This window comes from Kryptolebias marmoratus, linkage group LG18, assembly GCF_001649575.2.
Source record: "Kryptolebias marmoratus isolate JLee-2015 linkage group LG18, ASM164957v2, whole genome shotgun sequence".
NCBI classification, from domain to species: domain Eukaryota; kingdom Metazoa; phylum Chordata; class Actinopteri; order Cyprinodontiformes; family Rivulidae; genus Kryptolebias; species Kryptolebias marmoratus.
The window spans coordinates 5,174,918-5,184,326 of record NC_051447.1 but is presented as its reverse complement, the minus strand read 5'-3'; the positions used below and the strand labels follow the sequence as shown (position 1 = coordinate 5,184,326).

The following is a 9,409-nucleotide window of genomic DNA, read 5'->3' as shown; positions in this document are numbered from 1 at the left end:
TGCACAAAATGTTCTTACAAATTTGCCCAATCTGATACTTTCCTTTTTCCATAATCACCTAAAATTATACCTGTTCACTAAAATACGTTAAGAAATGTTTTCCACCACTAACTATGTAATTAATGAAATAAATGCTTAAATTTACCACAGGATTGTGTGTTGCACACTCAATATCCCACCATTTCAATTGCTTGGCAAGCCTCCTCCTTGACTAATTGCTCTACCTGATGGCAGCTGATGCTAAATACAGATAGAGTGTGAGAGCCAGAGTCGGGTTGCATAAACACACACCGACACACACACTCTCTCATGTGTCCTCGCTTCCTGTCAGTGAAGGTATCTAATGTGGCGAGCTGATAAACACACACCTTTACTCTGTGTCTCCAGTTACCGAGGGTGCAGGCATGTCGAGGGTGTTAAATATTAAAAGGTGGTAATAAAAACGGCCAGGTGTTGTAATTGAGGAAACTGCTAAAAGGTCAAGTTCAGACTGAAGGCTGCCCAGTGGTCAAGTGGTCAGCCATTTTGTTCCGTACGCTGGCTCTAGTTATTTAGACTTGTGAAAAAAAAAAAAAAAACAAGTTCATAACTTGTAAAGTGTAACACTGAATTAAAGGTGTCTCTTTGAGAAGTGTAGACCAGGTAGAGACATGTTTCTAGGAATTCTACTCACAACACCAAATAGAAGTCAACAGCTGAATAATCTCTTTGACATTGGTGGAGAAGATTTAGGAAGATTGTTTGGTGGTGTTTATTGGATTGAACGATTGAGGTCTGAGGAAATGAGATATATTGGCAATTTAACAATTCATTTATTTAACAAACAGGAGCCTCAGTAGCAAGAGGAAGAACCATACACAGCCACAACAGCCTGGTTCCTCTTCCTGATGCTAATCACCAACTTGGTCACATATTGCTGTGACAGCATTCTACTCTTCAACCTGCATTTGTTACAAGTTGGCCAATCTGGTTGTGTTGATCACTCTGGAACAAACAGCATGCCCAGGCTGATCCCACAGGTGTTCAGTGGGGCTGAGGTCAGGACTGTAGGCAGGACATTCAGTCCTCTGGATTCACAAATTCTGAAGTTAGTCTTTGATAAACCCCGCACTGTGGGGGCATGGTTTGTCATCTTGGATGATAGTGTTGGTCCCAGACTGTGGAGATATGGAAATGCCACTGGTTGCTTATAGATGCTGACAAATCACCAATCAGACACATATTTTTCAGCACCTGTGGTAACAGAGTCTTAAAAAAAAGAGTGAATAGCAGATTAAACTGTTTGGAATTGGCAGAAAAGATTTTTGAAAGTTTTTAAAGGGTACAACCTACATACTCAACTCTTAAGCTCAACTCACGAATGTATTTTCCTGACAACTGTGGCACCATTTAAGGGGAAATAAACAGTTTTTCCAATGGTATAATGTTTGTCACCAAGAATTATTGTTACAACAAAGAAATATTCAACCAAACACAACTTTCTTTACTTTTTAAGTTTATTTCTGCCAAAATACCCACGTTTGCTTGTCAATAAATTCTGAGAAAACCTAGTTTCAAAGCAGACTTTGGTGCCTTAAAATCCTTTCAGTCTTTGAAATTTCATTGAGGTTCAAGCAAACGTCATTATTTGGACGTCTATACTGCTATTAGGTTTGCATTACAAGGGTTTTCTCACAAACATTTTGTGAAATTTCTGCTGGAAGTGACCGTAGACTGCACCAAAAATGCTACAGCAAGTTTCTGCTGCTCCAGTTTCCACTCAAATTTTATGTAAATATATGTGTAAAATGAAATTGGCGGCAGAGTAACGGCCTATAAAATAGCATTTATGTGAACCACTATGAACTTTTGGAGATAAAAATTGTTTTAAGACAGCAGCAGTTGGACTAGCTGTTCTGTTAGCCAGTTCTATCAGAACTGCACTCTTTCTTCAAACTGAGGCCATTAAAAGAGCTATCTACAACAGGAAAGATATTGTTTATAACCTTTCAACAGAACCCTACTACAGAATGTCTAAAAGATCCTTTTAACATATAAATATATCATTATATGGTTCACACAACTAATTTGCAACCATAAAGCTAACCTCAGTGCATTGGATTAGTCTCAAAATATGAAATAAAAGTGGATTGTGTGAAACCTCTGATATCACCATGCTTTTACTTTCATGTGCTGAAGGTGAGTCACGAATCACCCTTTGCTGCTCCCACTTAGCCCCACCTTTATGTTTCCATGAAGGATGAGGGTGTCCTACTTCTTGTTCTGAAGCAGAGGGAGGGTAAAGTTAAACAGAAACTCAAATTATTTAGGCGCCATATTTCAAACCGTGAAGCCCAGCTATGTGAAGCTTTTAGTAGTCCTACGGACAGATCGTCCCATCTCTGCAGAAGAGCTGCCCAGCTCCATCAGGTTTGGTTGTTCCTTTAATTAATGCCCTCCTTGTTCAGTCCGTGAGATTTTGTGGATGACCCTCTCATGGCAGGTTTGCTGTGGTGGCATCTTTCCATTTCCTAAAAAAAAATGATTTAATGGTGCTCCATGGAATATTTGAAATATTTTTTATACACCAACCATGACCTGTACTGCTCCACAACTTTGTCTCTTACCTGTGTGGAAAGTTCCTTGGTCTTCATGATGTCTCTTTCTTCGTGGTATCTCTTACTACTTAGAGGTGTTGATTCAGTCTGCTGTCAGAGCAGGTGTACATGTACTGAGAGCAACCCATGATTTGGTTTAGTGGTAATGCTCCTACAAATTTGCTCGTTTCATGCCACTTTTAACAGCGTTGGAAGAATCAAAAGCAAAAGCACGAGGGGAGAAGCTCACATACTTCACAGGTTCACTAAATGCAGAAGAAAATTATTAAATCTGTATTTATTCTCTTCAGGCCACTTTAAGACATCCACCATAAACAGAGTGAATCCCACCCACACACCATAATCATGACTGCATTTACTGTGTATTTGCACAAAAATGTTTCACCCACATACCTGCGATGACCCTTAACTGTGAGCTCAACCTGGCACCTAATGCCACAACATTAGTCAGCGCTAATTAACCTCAAACCAGGGCCTCTAACCTGAAAATAACCCTGTGAAGTCAGGTCAGGTCAAACACACACCTCTGAAGATGTGAAACTCCCCAAATCAGATGCATAACACACACAGGAGCAGAGTGATTTCCCTCGTCGTCTGATCTGGTTCACGTCTTCCTGGAGAGGAACCACAGATAATAGAGAAGGAGAATTTAATCGATTCTGGATGCTCCAGTTCCCTCCCACACCAGCCTCACAGTCCTGTCACAACCGAGGAAGTTCTTCTCTAGCAGCTAAAGCACATTCCTGCAGAAAACAAAAGGGAATCAAATAAATGCCCTGAAATAAAGGACCTCTTTTAGCTTCATAAGGCATTATTTAAGTCTCCTAAACCTTAAGGTCAGTGGACGCTAACTTTAGCCACGTTAATCCGTCTGAATCTGGATAAACATTAAAATGTAGATTTTGTGCGAGGCATTTAAAGCCCAGCGTTTGTCTGACTGCGAGAACACTCCATTCAGGGAGCACCAGCAGAGTGGAGCCTCCACACATGGCCCATCAGCAAGGTAACAATTACCATCATCGAAGAAAGCCTTAAAGCTACAGAGGACCATTGTTTAATCCACTTCTCCTCTCCACACAGGCTGCAGTTTACAGCCATGAAAATAGTCCTCTCACACCCACTCTCTGCTGCCACTGAGCAGGAGGAGACAAAGAGGCTGAGGAGGAGAAAGGATGAGGTGGGAAATGTGGGAGAAGGAAGCAGAAACCAGGAGCTTTGTAACCGAATGGGACGAGCTAGAATCACTGCGCCATCTTGTGGCCAAAGTTTATAACCACAGTTCATAAGAGAGGGTAAATTTGAAGAAAAAGGAGGCAGAGACACTTTAAATAGACTGGTGCCAAATTCAGGAATTCTGACACCCTCGGGCACTTCTTATTTAGTCAATTTGCTGTTTTTGGTCGTAAAGGTCAATGGCCTCTATAGGTCATCAGAGGTCACATAGACTTCTTAAAGTTAAATCTGATAATGTGGCATCTTAGAATTGACAAAAGAAGGCCATTGGTTAAGTGAATTCATCACTTTAGTGCAGCTCATTGCTTATGAAGCTGAAAAACTGGGTTCTGATGGGGTGCCTCGAGGTCACAGAGTTCAACGACCTCTAGAGGTCAACTGAGGACAGACAGCCTAACATGCATGTTTTTAGCCTGTGAGAGGAAACCGGAGCGCCCGGAGTAAACCCACGCAAACACGAGGAGAACATGAGCCCTGGTCCGACCCGAGGCTTGAACCCAGGAGCTTCTTGCTGTGAGGTACTACTAAAAGGAAAGCATGCCTTTTGAAGTTATCCCTCTCATTTTCATCAACTCTACGCTCACCAGTTGATGCAGTATGTATGTAATCACATAGCTGCCTATTCATCTTAAGCTGCCTCCTCTCTGGCCTTTCCAAACTTAGATCACACTTTACAGCTGTTTCCTTCACCTCTTTCCACACAGCCTCAAAAAAAAGCCTCACTCCTGTATTGCTGCAATGTGTCATGTAATGATTCCACAAGACTGACTGCTGCTGGAAGATCCATTGAGCGAGACTAGCGTCTGACAAAAACTCAAACTAACACAGAACTTTCTTTAAAGTAACACATTTGGGCTAGTAAGCCATGGGCATCTACTGCCCGATAACGATGACTTTCCATCCCAATTTGGTGTTGTAAACGGTACACTGCTAGGAGTCTATCAAGCAGATTGCGACAGGCTGTGTACCTGCGAGCCTACCTGGTGTCACTTAGCTTAGGAAGTTCACGAGGTTGACTATGATGCATTTCTCTCTGAATGTCAAGCCCTTTTGTTTGCACATATTATCCAGAAAAAATAATAATTTAGTTCTTGATGAAGTAACCATCCTCAAAGACTGACTTTACACAATCAACAATCACAAGGTTAAAACAATGAGCCTTGCAATGCACGTAGAATGCATATTTGGCAACTTCCTGAATCCTTGTACAAACACCCGAGTGCTTGCCACTCATGACGGCAACGCCATCGTAGTCCTGACCAACCAGGTTGGTGCAATATTCTAGCCCATGTTTTTCAAGGCATTTTATGATCAAAGCAGTGAGCCCTGCTGCATCTAGGCTGTAAGCTTTCATGAAGAGAAAGTCCTCATATAATATGTGATGACCAGTGACACTTGTTCTCTTTTCTGAACGTCTTTGGTTTCATCAGCTATTATATTGAACACCTCATTCTGTTTTAGTTTCCTTATCATTTCCTCTTTGGCCATTTTTTGCCAGGCATTCTAACATTTTATTTTGAATGGTTTTGCTGGTGTGTTTAGTGTTACCATGAGCTTTCATGAGCTTCTCTAGAAACGAATCATGCTTAGACATCTCTTCTAAAATAGCCAAAAGGTTGCCTCAGTTATTCGAGTCGTCAGACACTCTGTGACCCCTCTGGGAAATGTTCTGTGTGGCAGTTAAAAGCAGGACTTCTGCAATAGTTTTAATATATGCCTCGTTCTTCATGATTTTCTTTTCTCTCGCTTTATTAATAGAATCTATAATGCATGACTTTTTTGAGTGGCCATTTAGTGCTGCTTCTCTGCTGATGGAGTACTACAAACAGGTGTAGTCTCTGTGCCACGACTCATTGAGTGCCCTCTTGCGGCTGCCATGTTGCGTCTTGAGGAAAGCCTTAAAGGACAGGCTGCACAGGACCCCCTGGTCTTGACTGGGAAATGTCTTGTGAGAAGCAAATGAAATGGAGTCAGTTGTTAATATCCCTCAACTCTTAACTTTCGTGGCATTCAGAAACCGTAAGTGAATGAGTGCATAACTCACTGAAATTTAAAAACCATTTACAGAATGAAAAGCATACCACTAGGTCCTACTGGAGCAGAACAGTCCTTTGACGTCTGCACAGGACTTTGTGCACAACACCGGAAGATGTCTGCAAATGACAACTTATTTCACATAAGCCTGCTGTCACAATACATACACAAGCAGTTATCAGCAGAATGGGGGGTTAAGTCACCAACTTCACTCTGGTTGTCTGTATCAGAGAGTCCTGTCCCAGTTTGTGGCAAAAACACAAACATGTGTCACAGACGCCTAAGCATGTACACAGCTGATACCATGTTGCCTTTAAGACCACATTAATATTTATTTAAAATTAAAGGAAAGACTTGCAAGCTTGACATAAAAAAGTGAGTTGTGGAAGATGTGGTGATCAAAGTTAAAGCCATTAGATTAAAGCCATGGTAAATACTTTCACCATAAGGTGTAAGAATTCAGTGAACCTATGTGCCATCTGCTTTTTCCCTGCTCGTTTTCAGCGGATGGCAGACTCACTATTTAGGGCAAAAACTGCTGAATTCCCGCCTGAGACTCACTGACCCTTTCTTTTAATATTCTCTATCACTGCCAAACATTACAGTTAATGTTACCATACAAATTACAAAGAAGTGCATCAATTAGCATTACGTTTAGCGAAATGCTAACGTGCATGTCTAAACACAAGAGCGGCCTCGGTAAGTATTACTATTAACCAGTGTTAGCTTTGCTTCTTATTTTGATTTTTTGTCAGATTTAAGCGACGTGACAGCTGTGGGTAAATACGGATTCATGACTTACCAACAAACTTCTCAAAACGTAGAAGAAGAAGACTTCTTCTGTAAGCTTTATTCACGCTGGACATTCCTATTTGGCTCCTTAGCGCCACTAGTGTTTAAGCATGGAATTGCATCCACAGATCATCGCTCTCGAGCTAAGGAGAGATGAGTGACAGGACAGGGGCACTTCAGGGGGCCAATCAGATTTCAGCTGCCCCTGTGGCCCCACCCACAGAACCGCAGCTGTATAACGTTTTGAAGAGGACCACCTGAAATACAAACCGTCAATTTGTTGGTAGGAATGTTTAATAGACGGTTTTGCAGGTAACAAACGTGACGTCATTTTCTATCAGCGCATGCGCAATACCACGAAGCAGCAACTCGTTGGGTAGCTGGACTTGTTAAAACACCGATACCGCCAGGTGGAATGTTCGGGTTCTGCTGTGCCCCGAACCCAGCGCTGCCGCAGGGAAAGCCATGCCCAACATGACAACGTCTGGACGGGAGCAGAAAGCCCAACAGCTGGCCCGGATGAAGGTCCAGCTGCAGGCGGCTCGGTTCGGGGGTCGGTATGCGGTGCTGGTCGCCCTGTGTGTCCTGTGTTACAGCAACTCTCTCCACGGGGAGCTGGTGCACGACGACGTCTGGGCTATCGTCAACAATCCGGACGTCCGACCAGGTTCCAGCCTCAGGAACGTCTTCACCAACGACTTCTGGGGCAAGAGGATGGCGGACAACACGAGCCACAAGTCCTACCGACCCCTGTGCATCCTCACCTTCAGGTAAGTACTTCTGTCAGCTCGGTTCCGTGCCCAAACGCCTCCTGACCCGCTTCACGTCACTGCTATAATGGCACAGGAGAGGTGACGTCATGTTCCGAACCATATCAGTCTGTGAGCCGAACCTTTGTGGACATGGACTGAGACAAGGACAGACCCAGTCCAGCCCAGAGCCCCAGACTAACTTTCTGCACTGGTCTGTGTCAGTTTAGTTTGCTTGCAAGTTTAGACCCATTTCATGTTGACACAGATGCTATTTGCAGCTCCTATTTTCATGTTAACTAAAACAATTTTCCTGCTTTTTGTTTTTAACTGAATAGATTTGGTTGTTCTTTTGCATAGGTCACTGGGTGTGAATGTTAAATGAGAGCATATGAAAGATCTAATGGTAAAAAGCAAAAGAGGGAAAAAAAGAGAAATTGAAAAGCATTTATAAAACACTGTTCAGAGAGTCACGAGTGTTTGTGTTTGTCCATTCGTCCATCCATTTTCTATACCCGCCTTTCCACGCAGGGAGCTGGTTTCTATCTGCAGCAGTCACTGTGCGAGAGGCGGGGGACACTCTGGACATGTCGGGAGTCCATCACAGGGACACACAGAGACAAATGAGACAACCATTCACACTCTGGCTCACACCAACTGATAATTTAAAGTTCCCTTTGAACCTGACATGTGTGTTTTTGGTGTGTGGGGGGGAAACCGGAGTACCTGGAGAGAGCTCATGCATGCACGGGGAGAACATGTAAACTCCACACAGAAAGGCCCCAGGTCAGGAAGTGAACCTGTGACCTTCTCGCTGTGAGGTGACAGCTCTAACCACCGCTCCGTTTTTAATGTTCATAAAATAAATAATGCACAAATTTGAGCACCACAAGCAGCAACACACTTTTATAGAATAACTTCTTTAGTTCATTGCCAATCAACAAAGCAGCAGCTGTAAGGGTGAGGCAGGTCGAGGTTGTGCATCAGATTGTGTAATGTTCACTATAAATCTGCTGTCTGATGAAATCTTAGGAGTACTCAGTTTTTACCTCACAGGAAATCGGGAAACTGAAACATAAACATTTTTTTTACTTGTATAAACACAAAGTAAGTAAGTAAAATTTGATCAGATGTATTAAATTGGTTTTTAATATCTCAGTTTATTTATTTCTTTTCTCACATTGTTTTCACCCTTTAGTAAACTGTGGGTGGATGCCACCACTTAACCAGAGAAAACCGGAAATGGACACAACACCAGCACATTGTTGTTAATATTAAACATGGGTCTGATCTAAAAGTTTCCTCAAACATTTATTTATTTTTTTAAAATGCATCATACAGACAATCTGTATAACTTCATAAAGTGAATTTAACAACTTAAAAAAACTTAATGAATTTGTTTTTCCTGCTGGCTCCTCACAACCCTCCTGTCTCTGTTTCCTCTGCTGCTGCTGGAAGTCAAGAAAACCTCGCAGAGCAGACTGACCTTTTCTCATGAACTGGGTTGAAGTACTCCGATATTTTAGAGTCCCTCAGCCTTCGGAAACTTTTCTAAAACACTGTATCAGCCGCAGATTCTGCTTACTAGTGGCCTGGAAAAAAACAAAACAAAACTGTTGAAGCGTTTAAGAAATTAAAAGCTTGGTTCAAAAAAGTTATGTGTCAACTAAAAGTATTGATCTCAACAAATTTACATCATTGGTTACATCGATACTGTCTAATATTTGGCAGCAGCCCTATTCTGTCTCTGGATATATATTCATTTATCCATAGATAGACATACTAACTCTAAAGTCGTTATGAACTGGCATCGAAACGAGGAACTGGGACTGTTCAAACGATGCCCAACCCTACCTACAAATGAGACTTTGGATAGTGGTAGTTATTTGGGCTTAAAATGGTCCATCTCTGATCAAATGAAACAAAATTAGATTTAAATGACTGTGAAAATAACTCCCACCTCCGGGAGAACTTCGAACATGTTCCGGGGGAGGTGGGGGACAT

The 9,409-nt window shown here is 42.2% G+C and overlaps 1 protein-coding gene and 1 long non-coding RNA gene across 5 annotated transcripts in view; one reads left to right on the top strand and one right to left on the bottom strand.

Moving 5' to 3' along the window:
- Positions 1-591: 591 nt before the first annotated feature.
- On the bottom strand, positions 592-7,494 carry LOC119616586. 3 transcript variants are annotated; one of them, XR_003039936.2, is made up of 5 exons: positions 6,667-6,868; positions 5,912-5,983; positions 2,607-5,775; positions 2,221-2,510; positions 592-1,157 (listed from the first exon to the last, which is right to left on the bottom strand). It is a non-coding gene; the product is annotated as an uncharacterized LOC119616586 (long non-coding RNA). The 3 variants fall into 3 exon arrangements; XR_003039935.2 differs by having other exon boundaries at positions 593-1,157; positions 2,164-2,510; XR_005234408.1 differs by lacking the exons at positions 592-1,157; positions 6,667-6,868 and adding an exon at positions 7,421-7,494.
- The window catches only part of tmtc1 (transmembrane O-mannosyltransferase targeting cadherins 1), a 42,447-nt gene continuing 39,962 nt past the window's right edge, over positions 6,925-9,409 (top strand). For both annotated transcript variants that reach the window (XM_017432590.3, XM_037981213.1), the window contains exon 1: positions 6,925-7,426. In XM_017432590.3, the coding sequence (XP_017288079.2) occupies positions 7,122-7,426 (305 nt within the window). In that variant the 5' untranslated portion in view covers positions 6,925-7,121. The remainder of the gene's footprint in view (positions 7,427-9,409) is intronic.